At 40.3% G+C, this 22,513-nt stretch overlaps 1 protein-coding gene across 5 annotated transcripts in view; it reads right to left on the minus strand.

Annotated features, from left to right (window-relative positions):
• Nectin3 (nectin cell adhesion molecule 3) overlaps window positions 1-22,513 on the minus strand; it is a 124,490-nt gene that overhangs the window by 90,122 nt on the left and 11,855 nt on the right. For 2 of the 5 annotated variants that reach the window (XR_013043758.1, XM_076548924.1), the window contains exon 1: window positions 20,996-21,352. The exons of 1 other annotated variant lie outside the window; for it this stretch is intronic. Coding sequence is in view for 3 of the 4 variants with exons in the window: in XM_076548924.1 (XP_076405039.1) it covers window positions 20,996-21,161 (166 nt within the window). In the remaining variant the exon portion in view is untranslated. Of the gene's footprint in view, window positions 1-20,995; window positions 21,356-22,513 lie in introns of those variants that run through there. 2 more of the 5 variants (XM_076548925.1, XM_076548922.1) reach the window with 2 other exon arrangements.

Here is a 22,513-nt window from a genome sequence, read left to right on the forward strand (position 1 = left end):
TTACTATGGTAACTTATGATTTGTGTACTCTTATCTTGTTAAAAGAAAATAAGTTAGTTCTGTTAAGAGATTCTTTCTAGTGTAAGTTAATTTTGTTAAGAGATTCTTTAAAATAGTTCTATAGTTTCCTCTTGAAGTTTGATAAATAGTTCTAAGAAATTTCTTCTAGATATATACGAAAGTTTGTAAAATAGTATTCTTTTGAATATGCTTGTAAATAAGTATATGTTGAATGTGAGTTTGTAAAAAGTGTAAATGTTGAATGTAAGTATAAATGTTTAATGTAAGTTTGTAAAAAGTGTAAATATGTATAGTGATGATAGTTCATTTAAGAGATCTCTTCCAGATGTTTGCTAAGGTTTATAAAGTAGCCCTATAGAATGTTAAGTTTGTAAAAAAGTGTAAATACGTATAGTAAATAGTCATGCTAGTTGTTAATATGTATAATAATATTCATACTAGAATTATGTAAATATTAACAAACCAGAGTTTGGTGAAGCTAAGGGAATCTAAGTTTGATGCAGTTTATTTGATGTGGTTTCATCAAGAGTTTATCGATTTAAAAAAAGGGCTTGGCACAGCTAAGGCTGTTACAGACATCTTAAGACCCACTCAAAAAAGAACATTCCATCTTGGTCATCATCTACTCCTTTACTGAAGGTGTGGCAGCCTAGCAATCACTGGGCTGTTCAAACTACTTGCTCGTGAGTCTGAGTTGAGTTAAGCTATGTACTCCCCCTGCCAGAGGCTGGTGGTCAGAGACAGGCAACTTTCTTCTTGATAGCTTTCGACCTAAGCCAGAGTATGCTTGATGGAAAGCTTAATGGAAGAATAATCAAGGATGACCTAAGATAGACCCAGTCCATCTGAGGGGCCTGAGGGGTTCTTTAAAAAATTAAGAGGAGGGATCTGTGGGAGCTCACAGGTTTCCTAGTGAGATCTGAGCTTGCTTTACCCAGCAGGGCTGCATAAGGGGGTGGACTGACCACGTGCATGGTTACCAGGTGTTTGGAAGGGTCTGCACTTGGCTGTGCTAGGGGGACATCTTTGCTCCACCCATTGGCATTCCTTTAAAAAGCCCTTTAGAAGATACAGGGGCTGGTGGACTAAGATGCAGGCCCTCCTGAGGCTATCCTGTGTTTCTATCTGTCTCTCTCACATATATATTTCTATCTAAATCTCTTACCCCTCACTCCTCAAGAGTATCCTGGGGGAAAAGGTAGTGGTGGATCCCCCATAGGAAGGGAGTTGTATATGAATAAAGTATAATGGCATCCATTTCTTCCTATAATAAATTTAAAATTATTTAGCAAAATAAAAGTATAATGCTTTATCATTCCCATATAATAAACCCTTCAGAGTTTAAATATCTTTAGTCATAACCTAACACTTAAGGCTTTCACTTCACTTCCACAGGAAAACTGAAAAGCAATTACCAAATGTATTTAGAACTACTAAATTATTTCACCCTATGCCTCCAAACTACAGAAAACTCTTCGTTTACCACTGAGGACATTTCTATATTTTCCTACTGCATAAATATTTCTCACAAAATTTGGAATAGGTCATGAAATGCCTAAATAAAACTCAGTTTCTAAAAAGTAAACGTTTCTCTCAAAAAGGATATTTTCCAGGTTATATAATCTAACTTATTTTACAGTGTAGTAAGGTGTTCTTTCCATATGGCCAGTTTATGACAAAAACAGAGTCAGGAAGCAGCTTCCTAGATTTGAAAGGACATTTTCCCACCCTCATCATGTTGTGCACAGTACATATGAGAAAAATTGGAAAGTTTTGCACAAAGAGAAACTGGATTACTTATCTTGTCTTTCCAAACTTTGATGGCTTCCAAAACACAAAGGCGGAGAAGGGTTGTGTTTCATGAGTAAACATTACTTCCACCACAAGCAAACATGTAAGGATTTTCATAGTAATTACCAAGACTCTGTCCTTTTGATTTGAGACAGTTAATACTACTGTCAATTTGATAGGCTATAGAATCACCATGGAAAAAAATCTATGGGCATGTCTATGAGGGATCGTCCAGATTAGGTTAGCTGAAGCAGGAAGACCCACCCTAAATGTCAGCAGTACCATTCCATCAAAGGGGCTGTGGTCTCTCATTGTGCAAGGAGAACATTAGAGCTGAGAACAGCATCATCTCCTCTGCTTCACACTCTGCAATGTGATGGAGCTTCCTTGAGGTCCTGCTGCCACAACTTCCCTACCACAATGGGACTCAGAGCCAAAATAAGTCCTTCCTTCCTTAAATTGCTTGTCAAGATATTTTGTCTCAGTACTGTTATATTTTTAAATAATGAAATGAGTTAAAAATTTCAAGTTTTACTTCTAACAAAATATTTTAGTGATCATAATGAACAACAGGAGGCGATTTTCAACCAAATAAATTATTTTTTAACCACACTTAGGAATTCACTCCAACCCTTTACTTTTGGTTCTGTATTTCTGATCTTAAATGTACAGTAGGTAAAGGAAAGCAGGAGCCCACAAATAGGCAATTTTCATCTCAGAAGCACCAAACACTACGAAGAACTACTTCTTTCAAAACACTAATCTACTTTCAAGTTTCATAAATATTCGATTTCTATAATGATTAAACACAAAAGTTTGTATACAAGCATGAACAATCTCAAAAACATTCAATATTAAGGGCAGAATCTCCAAATACTCAGAGCTTACAGTTTAATGATATACTTTTCAGATATAAAACTGAGATATAAAACTACTGATGCAGATCAGCAAGATGAGTCCAAGTGGGTAACAGTACTTGCCACCAAGCATAATGGCTGAGCTGAACTTCAGAGGCCACATGGTGGAGAAGGGAACCAACTCCACAAAGTTATCTTCTGACCTCCACATACGCCTGCCATAGCACATGGATGGATGCACACAAACATCACACACACACACACACACACACACACACACACACACACACTTTCTACATATAAATAAAGATTTAAAGTGTTTGTAAATAAGGTGAAAATTCAAAAACATAACTTTGAGCCAAACTAAATTGTATTCAAGAACACACATTCTCTAACTTATACTAGTAACACTATGGATGCAAAAGTTTATCTTCCCACTTAAAAGATGTCAATGTCACCACCTAACTAGCAAATCTCCAGCAAAATTTAAAAAACAAAAAACAAAAACAAAAGCAACCACTAAAAACACAAGAGCAAGTACTAAGAATCAGTAAATACATTTATTTGACGTTCAGATAAAACTAGCTGGATTCTACAGTATACCAACCCACTTTCCTTCAGATCCTGGAATTTGGGCATCTATTGAGCAAGGAAGCACACCAGAATTTGGATATCTATTGAGGAAGGAATTAACTCCAGTGAAACAAGCTTTAATGGTTAGACAGTTCATATGTGCCATCACAGCTTTTCCTGGGAGAATTAAGTGCACCCTCTGGGACTATAGGAAAAAAACTCTGGAAGCTTGTACCTGGTTTTCCCCATGCTGCCTTATGACCCATTGCTAATAATGCTTGTACTGTTTTGCTGTAATAAATCAGTCTTTAGTATGAAAGCATGCTGCACCACAAATTCCTAAGAAACTTTCTAACATACCTTTTAAGAAAACAAGTATCAGGGCTGGAGAGATGGCTCAGCAGTTAAGAGCACTGGATGTTCTTCCAGAGGTCCTGAGTTCAATTCCCAGCAACCACATGGTGACTCACAACCATCTAATAGTGGGATCTGATGCCCTCTCCTGGCATAAAGTGTACATGCAGATAGAGCACTCAAATCTAGCACATGTAAAAGACTCCTACAAATCTAAAAGACAACCCAAACTAATAAAAAAAAAAAAGAAGAAAATGAACATATATTTCACAAAGTAAGTATTCACATGCTCATAATCCTGAGACCCCAGCCATTAGGGAAATACAAATAAAACTCATGTTTTAATATTACTCAACAATTAGAATGGCTAAAGAAAAATCTGCTATTTATTATAAAGGAAACTTATACTCTACTGGTAAGAGTATAAACTGGTATAAGCCTTTTCAAAGCAAATCATGCTTAAGAGTGCCCAGAAATTCCACTACCAAGACAGGTAATGTGGATGCTCATAGCAGTAAAAGCCTTAAAAGTGAAAACAACTCAAAGTAACATCAGAACCCTAATAAATTTTACAATAGGACAAAGAATAATATACAATGATTTTAAAAAAAAAACATTCTATATAATAATGTGGTCCAACCCATTCATATCAGTAAAAATGTATTTTGCAAGTTTAGATGCAATTTAGTGTTAACAGAATTGTGGTTATTCTCTGGAGACTTACGATTGAAAAAGAGTTAGAGGAACCTTTGGAATACTGCCAATGCTTTATTTCTTGGCCAGAGTTGTGGTTTCAAGGATATATTAACTGTATTACAATCCATCCAATGGCACGCTTACATACATAAGTTTTAACACTTCATTCATCTGTGTAAAATTTTGTCCAAGCCAGCTCACACTAAGTACCTTCAAAATACTCTATTTATCTGGCACTTTGACTTCAAACCCCAAATCCCAGTTTGTACTACCAAAATAAAAATCATCACGCTTTTGTTATGGGTTTGATTTTGTCATAGAAAATGATATGCTGAAGACCTGTAAATGTGACCTTATTTAGAAATAGAATTATCCACACATGTAAGTAACATGTAACTTAAGATGTGGTCACACTGAAGTAGGGGATGCCTTTAGTATAGTAGACTCTTATCCAAACATCCTAGGCCATACGTTCAGTGAGGTGTATGATGACAGAGGCAGTTACTCCAGCGAAAAAGCTGTAAACAGCAAAACTGACAATGGCCACCCGAACTAGTTTGCAAGAAAGGAGTCTCTTTTGTCTTAGAACATGACTTCTGACTTGTGGATTCTAGAGCCTAAGAGAATACATGTATGTGGTTTAAGTAACTTGGTCTGCAGTGCTTACTATGGCATCTGCAGGAAGCCAATGAATCCTTCCATATAATTTCAGATTCTCACTTCAACCTCCCTTTCAGCAATTATTATATTACTCTCTTACTTATACAATACAAAAATCCAAATCCACTCGTTTCTCAGCATTTTTCATATCCTGGAATCATCAAGACATTATTTTTTTCTTCTAATAATCTCTTATTTTAAACCCTTCCCTTCTATTTCTATCATTACCATTCTAATTTTAACCTAGAACATACAGTTTACAATAAATCATATTACTTTCCCTATATAATTCCTGTTTCTTAAGTGTCAAATATTTTTCTTATATTATTTATCTTGTCCTAAACTGTCAGACATTCCGTTAAATGATAGCCAAAAAGTATGCAGTATCTGGGCACTATTATCCTACTTCCTTCAAAAACATAGTAAGTTCCAATAAACCTATTTTATTCCTTATTAGCTAGCTAATTTATTTTTTTCATGGTACCTAAAATCTCTGAGAAACTCAGTCCTCAAATATTTGTATCCATCAACATAACACTGTTACTACCACATCATCATTTTTATTGTATAAGTTCAGCTTCTGTCAACCTGTGTCTTCAAAGCTGATTCATAATTTATTCTTCATTTTGTTTTACTCCACTTTCCTCCAGCTATCACTCATACTGATTTATCCTCAAAATATATCACTAAAATCATTAAAGATCAAACCCTCCCTATAACTTTCTTCTCTCCCTGTGGTTTAGTTTCCTCAATTTAGAAGGTGCTTTTACTACTAAGGTCTCCTAAAGACTAGCCTCTCCCTGTTTTCTTTTCCTCAACCTTGCTATATAGCCAGTGTACATCTCCCATGTCTTTCCCCCACATTTAGAAGTCATAAAAATTAACTGGACAAGAAAAGGGATTTTCTATCACTGTCTATACATGGACAACTACAGGCAATGTACTTTCCTCAGCTATGGCAAAAACATCAAGGTCTAGGGTCAGGGGTTTGATGGTTCTAGCAACTGAACCTACAGCCTTGTGCATGGTCCCCAAGTACTCTACAATCAAGCCCTATCTCTAAACCATTTTTGGACTTTTTCAGAGTCTAAGTTATCCTAGAAGGCCTTGAAATATATGATCCTCCTGCCTTAGCCTCCTTAATAACTATTTTTATAGGCCTGCACCACAAAATCCAACACCCAATTTCATCAAAGTCAGTGTCAGAGGCAAAGCTAAAATAATTCAGTGTTTTTAAGAGGTAGCAAGTAAAGTCCTGGGCAGATTGCCTCCACAGTGGTATCTGGCATATACTTCTAGATGCCCAAGTAGCCTCCTTCTGTTCTTCATTTCCATATCTGCACTACTAAATCATTTACTTTAGCCAGTCAAGTTCCTGGCACTTGTTAACTGAGAACTCTCAATCTTCATGTCTTATCTTGAGCTGCTATGACAATACCAGACTGGGTGGCTTGAACCTTAAACACTTAACCGTAAACACTGGAGGGATGAAAGTCTGAGATTAGGGTGCCAGCTTCATTCAGTCCTGCTAACAGATCTTTGCATCTTGTTGATTATTATTTTCTTGCTGTGCTACCCTTCCAACCTGTCCAAACTCAATCATCTGAAGAACTCACCATCTAACACTGTCACAGTGGGGATTCAAGGTCAACATATAAATGAGACATACATATATTCAGTTTCTAATGAGTTGATTCATTTTTTTCTCTCAATTTTATCTTTCCCAAGAGTGGGTCCTAGCCTATATCTTCACTAGCCTCTCACTAAATGATTTATTGGTATGTGGTATTTTTCCCCAACCACTTGGCCTGGGACTTAGAAAGACGGCTCTGAGGTTAAGAGCATTCATTGCTCTTAGAAAGGTCCTGAGTTTGGTTCCTAGCTAGCACTCACATTGAGCAGCTTACAACCACCTGTAACTCCTGATCCACCATATTCAGGGGGATCTGATGCCCTTTTCTGTACTCCATGGCCATACACATGCACAACGACAAATAATCTAATAAAATAGTCTTTGATGCTTCAATGGTTTCTTCCTAACTAGTAAATCTACTTGCCTACTTATTAAAAGCTTTTTTTCCCTTCTTTTCCTCCTTTCTTCCTCTCTGCCCCATTAAGTCAGGGTCTCCTGTATTCCAGACTGGCCTCAAAGAATGACTCTGAGCTTCTGATCCTCCTGTCTCCACCCTTCCAAGTGGTAGGATTACAGGTGTGAGTCACAACATGTGGTTTATGTGATGATGGGGATACTGCCCAACGTCCATGTATGCTAAGCAAGCATTCTACCAGCTGAACCCTCTCTCCAGCTGTAGGAGAAAATGCAGGCATTACCTGGCAGCCAGCCTACCTGGCACACTGTACTTCTAAATAAGAGGCATGGCACATCAAGCTCCTGAAGTCACAACACTGAATTCTAAAGTAGTGTGTATAACAGAGCTGGCCTGCTGAAGCGTCTGTACTCTCCATGTCTCCTTTAATGTGCTTCTTCTGCATAGAGACCCTGGTGATAGTAGTGCTCACTATCCAATCTGAGGTGATGTGCTAATCAATCACAGTTGATGGGCTTCCAGCATACAAGTGATTGCTTACATGCAATAAAACAACACTGTTGCCTGAAACTGCTTCCAAAATGGCTTACTTCCACACCCTTTACTGATCCATAGGGCCATCGTCGAGAGATGCCCTAGTTATGACAGGATGCAGCCCCTCCGAATTATCCTTTCTTCCTCCCTCTTTCTTACAGTTTATCCAATAAAAATAACTTTGACCTTTAAAGTCTGACCCACTCTCGTTTCTCCTTTTCTAGCTTTCCTTTCTGCTTTTCCTCTTGATCCCTTTCTTCTTGTCCTGTGCCCTACTATCTCCCAGACAGCTCACCAAATACAATGTCTTAATCTTAACCTTTTCAATGTCACATCCTATCTGCTACAGGTCATTTCCAAGGACGTGGAAAGAATATACTCCATAGGCACCATAATTAGTGAATTAATTGATCAATGCCATCACTACTCTTTCCTAGTCATTCAGAGGAAATTCAAGTTCTTCTGAGTCACAATGATATCAAAATACTTCTACTTCTCAGATTTGTTCAAGTCCTAACACATTGTCCTTTATCTTGGAATCCTGGCTTCCCAAGGTCCACTTTGGCCTCTCATAGCACTGACATCTCACTAATAGAGTCTACTAATGTACACTCAACCACACAGTTGAGTCTATAGCTACTTTCCTTGAAAATCCTTATTTTTCCACTGCTGTGATAAAATGGTCTAATCAAAACAACTTAAGAACAGGCTTATAGTTCCAGAGAGTCCAGAATGCCAGGGAGGCATGACATGGCAGGAGAAACAGGACTAGCTAATCACATTTCCATCCATATACAGGAAGCAGAGAGAAGAAACAGGAAGTGAGAGGAGGCAACCCTGAAGTAAGGAAGGATCTATCTCCTAAAGGTTCCATAGCCTCCCCAAACAGCACCAATAACTTGGGATCAATTGTTCAAATACATGAGTTAGGATGGGGTATATTTCTCATCAAAAACTACCACTTCCAGTCCCTGTCCCCCCACAAGCTCATGGTCATATCATAATACACAATACATTTAGTCCAGCTTCAAAGATCTCCTCTTGTCCTTATTTAAATTGTTTCTGCCTTTTAAGCCACAGCTGTCCAAATCAGCAACTTTAACTCCGCCACTACCAGAAGTGGTTAGGCCAGAAGGGAACTTAACCTCTGTCCCTCTAAAAAACTCAAGAGTCAAAGGATAAGGTGGAATTTTGCTCTAAAGAGAGGCTAAATATCAAGCAGCTCACCTTCTCTCCTTGCTCGCATCCTCCAAAAAGCCCTCATACTTCTCTTTGGCCCTCCTTATAAACCCTTTTCACCTGGCTCCTCCCTATCACTTAATGTCAGATAACTGCTGATACAGCCTCCTGACCGCAGGTGAATTTTATTTAATTAAACACATCTTTGCATCATTAATTAAACGTTTCAGAGCATAAACAAAACTAACACACCTTGAAATAATATTCTAAAACAGTCCCCAAAGTCTTTAAGTCTCAATACTGTTCAATAATCCAATGTACAAAGTCTCTTCTGAGACTTAAGGCAATCTCTTACCCATGACTTCATTAAATCAAAAAAAAATTATGTACTTTCAACACACAATGGCACAGGATACACATTATTGTTCCAAAAAGGAGGGATAGAAGCATAGTGAGGAAAAACTGGACCAAAACAAGCCTGAAGACCTAACAGGGCAAACACTAAATCTCTCTAACTTTATGTCCAGTATTTGGGGCTTCAGCATCAAAGATCCTAGATGGTTCCACCCATCCAGCTTTGCTGTCTGCAACATGCATCTTTCTCTTGAAATGGTTTACTCCTATATGAAGCTCTCCTTACCTTATGTCTCACTTCTCTGGCATCTCCAACACCTTGGAGATGTGGTTTCCACCACAACCCAGGCTTCACCTTCATATCTTCACAGGGAAAATCAACCCTGTTATACATTGCTGCGACTCAATGGCTCTCTGAAACTGCAGAGAAAGAATCCACTACCTTCTCAGCCTTTTATGGTTCTTGTTTCTAAAAACAGCAGGATTTAGATGACACTGCCAAGTTCTGATGCCAGCTTGGGATGGACCCTGCCCCACATGGACAACATTTACAGCAGTTTCTGTAAAGATGAACAAAAATTCCATATGCAATGGTTTTCTAGGAGCAAGAAACCCCTTGGATCTTTTTTACAAGTTGGAGGCTTAGCTGGGTGGGTCCTGCCCCCAGGAAACCTTCGCTATGACTCCCATGCAGAGACCATTTATCTTTAAGGCCCTAATCTCCTAACAATTACTGCACTGCCTTTTCAGCACATGACTTTACTGCAATCCTAAACTTCCCAGTGTTCCGTTCTTCTTCAAACCATCTTTTGTTTTTCCATCTGCTTTTTTTCATTATAGATTTGCCCAAGAGTAATAACCATGTCACAGACTCAACATCAAACATCAACTATCTTCAAATCTTCTCTGCCAAAGAAATTAGTTTGTTACTTTTTAATTTAGCTACAGGCAAGTTCTCAGGACAAAGGCATAACGCAACCAGATTATTTGTCAAAATATCACACAAATGACCTGTAGCTCAATTACTAACAGCTAGGTCTCCCCTCTCCACATTACTCCCAGCACTACTGTCTTGCAGGTTCCTATAAAAACAGCTCTTTGAGCTTTGTTTACAGCATTCAATAGCTTTGCTAGTCCAAACTTCCAAAGTTTTCCAAGTTCCTTCAAAAAACCATGTTGTCAAGTTCTTCATACAACATTCCTCTTTCTCTGGTACCAATGTCCTTCTTAGTCACTTTTTTCTGTTGCTGTGAAAAAAAGCACTGACTAAAAGCAGCTTAAGGAAGAAATTAGTTTATTAGGGTTTATGGTTCCAGGGTATAAGAATCCATAATGGCAGGGAAGGAATGGTATAAGTAGCAGGAGCGGAAGCCAACTGATGACATTTCCATCCATCAACAGAAAGAAGGAACAGGGAACAGGAAGTGGTGTACTACCTCCAGCAAGGCCCCAACTCCTAGAGTTGCCATAACTTCCCTAAACTACAACTACCCAGAGATCAAATTTTCAAATACATGAGCCCATGGGAGACATTTCTAATTCAAATTTCCATAGTTCCTAACTGCCTACACCATGCTAATCTCAGCCAAGAAAAATAATCACTTGCCTGTCTGAAAGGCACAGCAACATTGATTTCTTCTGGAATCCTCATGCCAGTGAGTTTCTCAACTTACTATTTTCTATTTCTCTAGATTCCCTCATAAAGGGAAATGTAAATGTTTCCTTCACAATTCAGCTACAAATGTTAGATCCTCTTCAAGTCTGCCTCTATCAACAGTAAAAAAAAAAAAAAAAATTATTTCTTTAATCTCACAAACTTAACCTTCATTTATTTTTATGGTGCTGGAGACAAGTAAAAGTCTCATGCAAACTAGACATCTGTTCAACCACTGAGTTATATGCTCAAATCTGTTTTCACTTTTTTCTTAGAGACAAGGTCTCACTAGGCTGCTAGGCTGGTGGTCTTGAACTTGCAATTGAAATCCTCTTGTCTCAGCCTCCTGGGTGGCTGATATTGCAGACCTGCACCACCTGGTCCTGCCACACAACACTTTACACTGGTTTTGTTGTGTAGATTTAGAGTGTAACTTGATTTTCACAGCAATTTTGTAAATGAAGTATAATTTAGACAATTTTACAGATTTTGAAACAGGTATAAAGTAACTAGCTCCCACTCTCCCCCTCTCTCCTTTCTCCCCCCTCCCTCCTCCCTTCTCTTCCTTCCAAGAAGATCTGACACTTCCTATTTCTTAGGTGAAGGGTATACAGCTCAGTGGCAGAGTGTTTGCCTAGCATGTTCAAGGCCTGAAGTTTGACCCCTCGCACTGTAAAAAGTAAAGCAACAAACTGCACGTGTTTTAAGGGCCAGTATTACAAAGGGATGCTCAATGTTCAATAAAAGGGAGAAAAAGTCCTTTCTCTATTTGAAATAGCAGTTTTATCCAGCTGAACTCTACTTATGTCTCTTTCAGGCCTTATTGATCATATTTTCAGCTATACAGGGTATGTTTCTACAGATGTCACATATTTGTACACACACACACACACACACACACACACGACTTTGTATTAGTCTTACCACCGAGTTTATAAGCCTAGGAGTAGCTATCATGACTCTACCATAGCACACGCATGATTTCTATAGTCTCTCAGGATTTGATTAATAGTAACCAGCATTTACCTCCAGCTTCTATTTCTAAGCCCTTTAATTTTTGCATAACAAGACCAAGTGTTATAATTACCTAAGCCGTATTGCATTTAAACAGTAAGCATTATTCAACCCACTCTTGAAGCTTAAAGTTCACAAATCAACAAGGACTCTCTCTAACTATGTCCCAGGGAAACAGCCATGAATACAAACACAGCCACTGCTCCAGATGACAGTAGAGGGCAGCAAAGCAACAGAAGTGTCCTCAAAGAAAACCTGCATCTTAAAATATATCATCAAAATTAAAGCTCTGGAGGACAACAGACTTTTAGAATGTAAAATTAGCAGATTATTTATATATGTTAATGTTTTCATATACATCCAGATCCATGTATGTGTGTATATACATACACAAATAAATTTGATAAATAATGCATGGCCTCAAAATAAGTACAATAATTACTAATTAATTCCAGTTTTCTCACTAAAACTATGAAAATAATATATTTTTACTTGTGAACTATTTTCTTGAATATAGAAAAAAAGTAACATAGTTTAACCAGAGAGCCTTATTTTTCTAAGAAAGATGTGTTCATTACTATTACCAATCCTAGACTTGATATACCTTTTAAATTTCGAAACCAGTCAACTATAGGGTCCATAGCAGCTTAAACAAAAAGTGAAACCTTTGACATTATACTAACATACAACAAACAGATGAGAACTTGTAAGAGAACTGCCAGTCTGCTGCCATTTCTATGTCAAACTTCATTCCATTTGAGTATTGTTTATAAGGAGGAAGCTAATATGGAAATTGGTACTGAATACAAATGCATAACTGGCATGTTTCTAGAGTCTTGTGCTGGTTATTTGTTTATCTCTTTCAAGGTTGACAAGAATTGCAAAAATTCAGAGTAGCTATGCCAGCTATTAATATAAGCAGTTTTACAAGTCAGTGAAAAAAATGCTGCTGATGTTGTAGCATACTTAAACCAAGGTTCAAGTGTTCCGTGTACATTATCCCCACTCCACCCCGAGTCATAATCTCTTCAAAAGCAATTAAGTAAAAGGTATTTAAAAACCAATTTTTCTAAATAAAGGGCCTAACAGATTTCTAAGCCAGTTAAACTTAGAGCTATAAACAATTATCTCTAATTTAAATCAAACTGAATCCACAATGACCATTATGAAATGAATTTTAACCAAACTCAGTACAGCTATACCTAAGAAATTTTATTCTGTCTTCAAAAACAAAGGTCCAAAATATTTTTGAAAGGCAATCATTTCTATCATGCCCAATTCACAGAAATAATTCATGTATAAAGTTGATCTTGTCATGGTTTTCCAATATTGCATTCATTAATACATTTTCTCTGAAGAGTGTAGCTCACTCTTAATTGTAATTTTCTCAGTTACTGAGTTGAAGAGATAGCTCTATGAACCTATTTTTTATATTTTTCACTTGGTACTACCATATCTTCTCAACAGTGGCTCTGGTATATTTCTATTACAAGATAACATGTTATCAATTGTAAGTTTACCCACTTCTGTTGCACATCATAAGGTATGCCCCCACTAGAAGCTGTTTAAGCTACAGCCACACTAGCTAAATAATACACAGCTGTTTACAATATCACTGAAGAAAATTTACATTTCTCCAAAAGGTCAATTCTGAACCTCTTCAAATTCAAAAAGGAATACCAATGAGAAATCAACACACAAAACAAATCACAATGGGAAAGTATTCCAGCTAAAAAAGTTTGTACCTCAAATTTAACATACATCTCAAGAGTTTCTTATCTCCAATAATATGCCTTGTATAGCTTAGCTTTTACAACATAATAAGCATTTCACAAGAAAAAGAGTTAAAGTAGAATACTTCATGAAACAATATCTTAGACCACTAATAATCTAATACACACTGTGACTTTTTGTGTGACAGGTATTAATTATATAGTATATACCTTTTCCCATTCCCAAATACATTCATCATTGGTATTTTCTTCCAAAGATGAATGTTCCATCAAAAACTCCTATCAACACGATTCTAAACATAAAACCCTTGGAAAATGGATTTATATTCTCACTGTATGTAAGCAGTGAGGGGGGCCTTAATGAGGAAAGCCATTCTTACAGCAAGCACTTTAGGCTGTAAGTTGGTAGAACAATGTGATCCTAAACCCAAAGCACATAACCTACCTCAGAGACAATTTATAGTTTAGTGCTTCAATGTCTGAAGTGGTAGCCACCAGCCACATCGCATCTAACTATTTAGTGCATTAAGTGTGGTATCCAAATTGAAACAATCTGTAAGCATAAAATGCCAACAAGACTTCAAAAGCTATAACATAAAGCAAAATATCTACAATTTTACTATCAATTATATGCTGAAACGGTATTTGGTTATCTCATGGCATGTTTACTTTTTAAACCTTTTAATGTAATATTAGGAAAACAAAATTATGTGGGTCCTATTACACTCTATTGTACACATACTCACTTAAAACTAAACTTGATCTTGTTGCTAAACTTTTGAAGTAAACTTGAGTGTCTGCATGCCAAGCACACAAGAGTACAAAATAGTGAACAAGATGGTACAGTGCATTCATTTCAGAAAGTATTCACATCTGGTCAAGTTGTCAACGAAATGGCTGTAACAAGTAGAAGTCATCTGGGAGAAGAATCTGAAGACATCTCTGGAAATACCTCAGAAGCCCAGGCTCGCCAACCCTCCTGCAAACTGCTGACCTCATGTCCACAGTGGAGCCTAGCGCAGCAGGATTTAGAAAGGACCCCTGGTGACCGATTTGAAACCACCCATACACTCGACTCTCGCTGACCCTGGCCATCTGAGGACAGTAATTCATACTGGCCTTCTCTCCTTCATTTGATTTCTTCTGGGAAGAACCTAAAGAGCCAACCTATTTAAAATGTTTTTCTTAAGCATTATTAAAGGAAACCAAATAACATTATAAAAACAATTGTCATCCTTTTAGTCTATAAAATCACATGCATAAAATATTTTAAGCCTACAGAATCACACAGTATTGAAAGCTATACTTCCATTTCATAGCTATTCAATTATAAGCTGGTATGTTTTATACATGTCTCTTATTCCATTTTAGGATCTACACAATACAACAGCTCTTCCCTACTTACCCAGTCAGTAGAATGACTGTAATCAATCACTAAGTCTACAAGAAAAACAACCTCTTTGACAAACACATGACGTGTTTACACCATATATATAAGTATTCACAATATAAGCATAAATGATTATCCTTTCTAAGGGAACCACAGAAAGTACAACATAGATGAATCAAGACAAATGTAAGGCAGCACTCACTAAAATTTTAAGTTGACAGCCTATAAGAGAGCCATTTAGGAAAAAAACTTCAAATCCACCCTTAATAGTTTCCCAACAAACCCAAATTAAGAACTACACTGTCAGAATCTACTAAAAAGGAAAAGTCGTAGAGGGCTTGGGAGAAGGCTCAGTTGTTAAAGAGCTTATATGCAAGTAAGAAAGAGTACTGAGTTCAGATCCCCACCCCCACATAAATAATGGAAGGTTCCAATTCTAGCCTTGGGGGAAAAAGGCAAGGGGATCTCCGCTAGCCATAGCAGCCCTATCTCCCAGTTCTGGGTTCAAGTGAGAGACCTCAATGAGTAAGAGAACAGACGAAGGTTGCCAATCTCTATCTCTGGCCTCCATTTACACACCCGTCTACATATATTCCTGCATACACATACATGCATACTATACATAAACACGGAAAAATACATAAGCCGGGTGTGGTGACACATGCCTTCAATCCCAGCACCTGTGAGGCAAAGGTACATTGGAGCTCTCTTGAGTTCAAGGGCAACCTGGTCTACACAGTGCGTTCTAAGCTAGCCACAGATACACAGTGAGACAAAATTACAAAGAAAATAAGTAATTTTAAAAAATTAAAATCACAAATTTAATGAAATTCAAGAAAGTTTATGCATTTAAGAATTACAAGGCGATTTTAAGCAAAGATATATTTAAAAAACTGAAAGTATGACAAATTAAGGGTGTTTGGATAGTTAAGTGCTTTCTGAATGCTTGTTACAAAGAATGTTTAAAATTCTATTATTGTCTTAATGTTATTTAATTTTATCCCAATTTACATACTAACAGTAATTAATTAAACGTCTTTCCTTTTGAAAATTATATAGCCCTTACTGTCAATTTTTACGAAGACATTAATAGTTAACACAACAATCTACAGAAATACACTTACGACTTTTAATAAATTACAGAATGTCAAAATATTGTTGTTGTTTTTTTAATAAGACTATCATAGCTAGCTTCTCTTCAATTAGTTTTTAATGACTTAACGATAAATGGAAAGTTTTATCTCTTTAACTATACAGATCCAAGATGCATACCAGAGTAAGCTACTAGTGGTGTGCGTGTGCATGTGTGTGTGTAAATATGTGAATGGGTTGAGCCTATCCATTAACCAAAGAGTGTGTGTGTATGTGTGTGTAAATATGTGAAGGGATTGAGCCTATCCATTAACCCAAGAGTGTGTGTGTATGTGTGTGTAAATATGTGAAGGGATTGAGTCTATCCATTAACCAAAATGCTGTAATTCAAAATGCTACAAAAAAAAGAAAAAGAAAATTCTTTGCACATGATGCCTCAAGTATAAAATCCCATACTATGTACAAAATTACTGAAAATATTATATAAAATTACCTTAAAGCCAAGTGTATAAGGCATATATGAAACTTGATCACATTCTACTTTTAGTCCTCAGTCCTATCATGATGATTTTATCCATGTTACCTGTATGTAACCCAATACTCAGCTCTCAAGTAGTTAATATCAGTCCCGAGCGCCGACAGGAAAATTCACAACTATCTTTATCTCCAGTGCCAGGGCATCTGACGCCCTCTTCTGCCCTCAATGAGCACCAGGCACACATGCGGTATTCATGAAGACAAGCAGGCAAATCATTCATACACATAAGATAAAATCTAATTTTCTTATCTTAAATCTGAAACATGCCTGATCCCAAGCATTTCAAAAAGGAGATTCTCATACATAAACAAAGCATGCCAATAAATATACATTATAAAAGCACAAGCATACAACCCTACAGCTATGCCTCTTTCAGATGCTATAGATAGAAGCAAGTTTTTCTATCATTTGCTTCTAAATTTGGTCAATGTTCCAATAATTCATGTTTACAATCTCATTAAGACCCTAACGTGATGGTATGGAGAAAAAGTAGAGTCTAAATTCTGTCCCTTTCCTTCTCCAGTCCCACGTGTTCAATATAATCACTAATCTTCTAAGTGACTCTATGAAAAACTCCCAAATCTTAAAAATACTCAACATCACTGATGGAGGATTCAAGTAGTTTCCACACTAATACACATTTAATTTGGCTATGTGCTGAAATAGCTAACTGTTTATAGAAAGTACATCTAATAAATATTTCTGGAGTACTGATTATGTTACACAGTCATGAACATGCAAGTGTCAATTAACCAGAAAACTCAACTATTTAGGATTAAGAGTCACCTACGCCAGGATCGACAGTTTATAATGTACACTGTAATAAAAGTTTGCACGCAGAAGTTACCACACCCATGTACTCTAAGCATTTTAGTTTATTCTTTCATTTAATAGCCTAAGAATCCTATTAGTAAGATGATATAAGTACCCTGCCAGTGATTCACTTTGACTAAGTGGCAGTCTTCATTCCGAACCAGACTGACTTTTTAGTGATTAAACCATAAATTGCAGTGAGAGAGTGAGAAAAAGAGAGAAACAGACATCTTATATCATTAAACTGTCTAATCTCAAGAAGATCTGACTCAATTGATTTTTAAGTTATTTTTAAAGTAAGGATTTTTAAAGTTCAGTGGGAAACGTACTTGTTTATTCCCTGGATTCCATCCTTAGACAAATATGCACACCCCCCCCCCTAAACATACACCCAATTCACACTTACACAGAGTGAATTTTTTCCTCATTTATGTCTGTTTAACTAACGTTCTCCTACCCCAAAAAATTCATGGGATAGCATATCCATTCTACAGAAACACTAAACTGTCCTGTAATCATCTACTTCCTTTCTGTCTGTCAGAACCCTGCAAGCATATTGCCGAGTGTGTGTTCCCAAGTGTTTATAAAGCACCTAAAACTATTCCAAGTGTTTTTAAAGATTTGCATTATATGATAGCTTGTTTTCAACCATCGTCTAAACATTTATCATAAGATAAAGTCTTGGTCCCAAGGCAGAGGCACTGTGGTGAATCCCAAAGACAAACAGGGCCCTAGAAGGGTCAAAATTTCCATCTTCTAATTCTTCAATGTCACCTTCCTACTAACCCAATATTCTCAACCTCTCAGCAAAAATGTAGGAAGAAAAAGGGAGGCACATAATTGATCAAATGGTAATTATCATCACAAAAGAATATGGAATTTCAGAATTAAAGAAATTAGGCTTGTTGAATCAAGTATCATATAAACTTGGTCCCTTAGACCTTGTAACTAGAAATGTCTTAGACTTTAAAAAACTGGCAGTTTCTCCACCTCTGAAACTCTCATTTTAAACATTCAGCTCTCAAATCAGAAATGGGTTTGCATACTTATAATCTCAGAATTTAGGAGGGTAAAAGAGGAGGCTCAGGAATTGAGGCCAATCTCAACTACACAGGAGACCCTGGCTCTCCACCCCTGGAGAGAGAGAGTTTAATTCTTCAAATTCAAATAAGATAGTATACAGTGCCTAAACACATAGCAACTCCGGTATATATATAAATATAAGGTCTACCAGTGATGAGGGATATTTTCAACAGTCAAATTAACATGATGATGCTAACCAGACTAGTTAATGCAGTGCTAAATGTAAACAACTTATCAAAACAAATTTATAGAAAGAAAAAACAAAACTGCAAACGATAAAACAAGCACACAGCATTCTGATTAACAATCAGGTAGGGTCATCTTTTGAAAATCTAAAAATCTTCCAACTCTAAAACTGAGTCAACTCAACCAAAGAGTAAGTATGAGCCAAACCTTGTAAGCACTATGGAATGTCAATATTACTATCATTCACAGATCAACAGGTTGTGGGAGGGGGGAAGCTTACATGAAGAAAATCCTGTTTCTATACTCATTAGCATCCCTAAGTCAAGACAACTGTGCCCTATTCAGAGACTGTATTCTAAAATAGAGGCTGATTTTTTTTTAATGTCATAGGGGCTCACAAATTAGGGTATTCTAACACAAGCCCCAAAAGTCAACCCTTTAAATCGAGGGCACATATTAACGTAGCTACTGTCTATGCCTACAGCAGCAAGCAGAGCTGACACTAAAAACCCCACTTTACACCTCCTCTGTATTACAGGACACTTCCCTACACTGCCTAGTTTACTGGGCTCTAACAATTGATCATCCTTCTCCAGTCGAACACTATACAAGATCTCCTTAAAACCTATTTCCTTCTTCTAGGTAAAAACTAATGTTTGTTCCCAAACTAATCAACAACCCACTGCCACCATGAAATTACCAACATGAACTCTATTTTCGCTATCAACTTTTACAGCTGCAGAATCCCATTGGGTTTTGTCTAGATAAAAAGACCTCTAGACCTACAAATACTCCTTCAGCACTTCCCACAAGGAAGTCCTGACAGTAAAATGCTTCTATCACCTCCCACTTCCAGGTGTCTTGGAAGTGAAATCGTTAAGCACCATCTACATCCCCCCTTAATGGCTCATAACACAACATACAAATTCAATCTTAGATCTATCTCATATTAACGTAAAAGGAGGTAACAGGGCTAAGAACTGTGTCTTAGAACCAAACATCTGGAGAGTAGAGCTAGGCAAACTGTGGATTAGATAGCATACCATGTATCACACTGCATTCCATGTAGATCAGAAAACTTGCCTTACAGCACTGGGAATGTACTGAAATTCTCAGTCTGTAAGTGGCACTCAATCTCAACATAATCTCGTCTCCCTCAGAACCAACCACCCTGACTCACCTACCAGTAACAGGATTTTCTTTCTTCTGCATCACAGTACAGAAATGTGTATGTATCCAAAGAAATTGGTACGTACCTCTCCTTTTTAATAAATACTGGTAGAACATCAGCTGTGAGATTTAATGATGCACTGAGAACCGGTGTCTGAGCAATCTAAGTTTTATTCCTCCACCTTTCCCCTCAGCAACCCTTCAATGAACAACATCTTGCAGTATTCTGATCAACCCAGACATTTAATCTCCTAAAACTGGTGGCTTTCTTTCACCAATCAGTGCCATTCACTGATTATCACGTCCACTTCTCTTGCATGAAAAGTGAATTTATCAATTTTTTTTTTCACCATCCTTAGAAAGTAGGTCTCTAAACTAGTCTCAGATCCCAGGATCAGAACTTACAAAGAGATTAGCTCCTAAACCTGGAGTAAAAAAAAAAAAAAAAAAAAAAAAGACACACGGGAGAAACCCGGGCTACTTGTTTCCACAGCCGGAGGACAGCAGATGCAATACGTATTTAAAAGGTAAATCTTGGGTCCCCGAGAACAAGGTTTTCTAAAATAAGCAGGGGTAGCGTGAAGGACGTCCAACAACTGGAAGGCAGCGTGTGTCTTGGGCTCAACCCAAAGATCCAAAGGTTGCCAGGGTACAAACGTGGCTGGAGGGGGATGCTGCCGCAGGGTGGGTTTTAAGATGGTGCCTTCGCCGGGAGGCCGGGAGGCGTGGACCCAAAGGCTTCAGTGCTCCGGGGCTAGTGTCCGAAGGGTTTCCGGACTCGCAGCTCAAGTTTCATCAGGGAGAAAAGAGGCGGCGGCAACGTGCATCCCGGCATCCTAACCTCAGCCCAGAAGAAGTCCGCGCTCTCCGCTTCGGCGGCGGCGGGCGCACCAGCTCGGAAGTAACGGTTCCCGGGGAGCGCGGGGTCTGCGCGCCCCGAGCTCCACCGCCGGCCCCGGGTGGCGGGGGGAGGGTGGGGGCGCCCAGCGCCACGACCCGCGCGGGCCTCGAGGGGGGCGGGAAGCCAGCGGCCGGCGCCTCGTTCGCTCTCCCTGCCTTTCCCGGGCCTCGCCCGGGGCGCGGCGAAAAGTTTCCAGGCAAAGTCCGCGGCGGCCGCTCGCGCAGCCAACCGCCCGGCACAACCGCCTGGCCTCGCCTCGCCTGGCCTCGCCTCCCCTCGCCGCCCGGACGAGCGGCCCGCGCCCGCCCCGCCGCGTCGGTCTCCCCCTGCCCCGCGCCCACCCGCTTCACCTACCACAGAGCCGGGAGAAGAGCAGCAAGGGAATGAGCAGCAGCAGCAGCGGCGGCGGCGTCGGGGCCGGCAGCAGCAGCAGCAGCCCGGCCGCGGGAGATGAAGCCGAGGAAAGTTGTGCTTTGCCGCCTCCGGGACACAACGGGGCCGGGCCCGGGGTCCGCGCCATGCCCGCCCTGCCCCGGCCCCTTAGGCTCTGGGTGGCGGCGGCGGCGGCGGCCGCGGCGCGGAAGGGCCAGCGCGCGTGTCCTCAACCCCCGGCTCCTGCGCCGTCGCCGCCCGCCGCCACTCGGCCGAGCGCTCGCGGCTGCCTCGACTCCGCCGTCGTCGCCGACGCCACTGCCGAGGCTGAAGCGGGAGCCGCCCGCCGCCGCCGCCGCCGCCACTCCCCTCCCCGCGGTCCCCGCCCGCCGCGAACTCCTGGGAACTCGGAACGCACCACCCCGCCCTGCGGGGAGGGGGGGAGCCGCCGACCCTCACCGCCGGGACGAGCCCGCCCTCCCCGCCGCCCCGCTGCCGGGACGCCCAGCCGCTCGCCGAGTCCCCTCCCACCCACCCCCTCCCCTCACGCTCCTCCCCTTTCAAAAAAAAAAAAAAAAACCGAAACTTCATCCACTTGGAAAACCGAGCTTCTCCCGAGGCAGCGCTATCGGGACCCGGGTAGGCGGCCCCGCCCCTCGGCCCCGCCTCGTCTCCCCCCTTCGCGGCGCTTGAGATGGTCTCGCCCACTCCGCCCCTCGCGGGGGCCGGGGCCGCCGGGGCGCACCGAGGCTCACCCAGGCGGAGGAGGGCTTGGGGACTCCCAGTCCTGGCTCTCTCCTTCTCCCGAGTGGAGTGGTGCGGTCCCCCAAAGGGACCAGGGACGACCAGGGGGTGTGCGGGGAAGGCAGGGTTCGGATGCCCGCTCTCTCCGGCGGCCGGAGCGGGAGGTGCCTGTTTGGGAAGCTGGATGCTGCCCGCTGGACCAGCCTGCTCTTCCCTTCTTCACCGGGGCACCGGGACTGAAAGGAGACACTCTTCTCCACTCCTTCCTCCTCCTCCCCCCGCGGGGCATCCCGGCTCTCCGCTGTCCCGGGCCTGCGTTAGCCCAGGCATTTAGCCTGCTCCTTTCTTTGGGAGGGCGGTTTGGTGGAAGGGTCAGCGGAGCTGGCGGGGGACACTAGGGTCCCCCCACCCCCACCCCCCGGAAGGTTTGCTCTTTAGCTCGGGCCGACGGGTTGTCCACTTTCTGCGCTAGGCGACCGGCAACAGGAGGCCATGGATTTCTCCCATCCGAAGGCTTCGAGTGCGGTCGTGTGTTTTTTTTTTTTTCTTTGATCGTTTGCATGTTCGCGCGTGTAATTTTATTTCTTGCGTGTTTCTCTTCGAGCTCTTCGCAGAAAAGTGACCTCGGGAAGTATTACACATTTGCCCATAAGAGGAGCGTCTGTGATTCATCACAGCCCTCCCTCAACCCCAAATGGTTGTCTGCCTGCTCTCCTCATCCATCCACCACACACAGCCAAAGTGACTTGACCTTGA

This window comes from Peromyscus maniculatus, chromosome 12 (genome assembly GCF_049852395.1).
Source record: "Peromyscus maniculatus bairdii isolate BWxNUB_F1_BW_parent chromosome 12, HU_Pman_BW_mat_3.1, whole genome shotgun sequence".
NCBI lineage: Eukaryota > Metazoa > Chordata > Mammalia > Rodentia > Cricetidae > Peromyscus > Peromyscus maniculatus.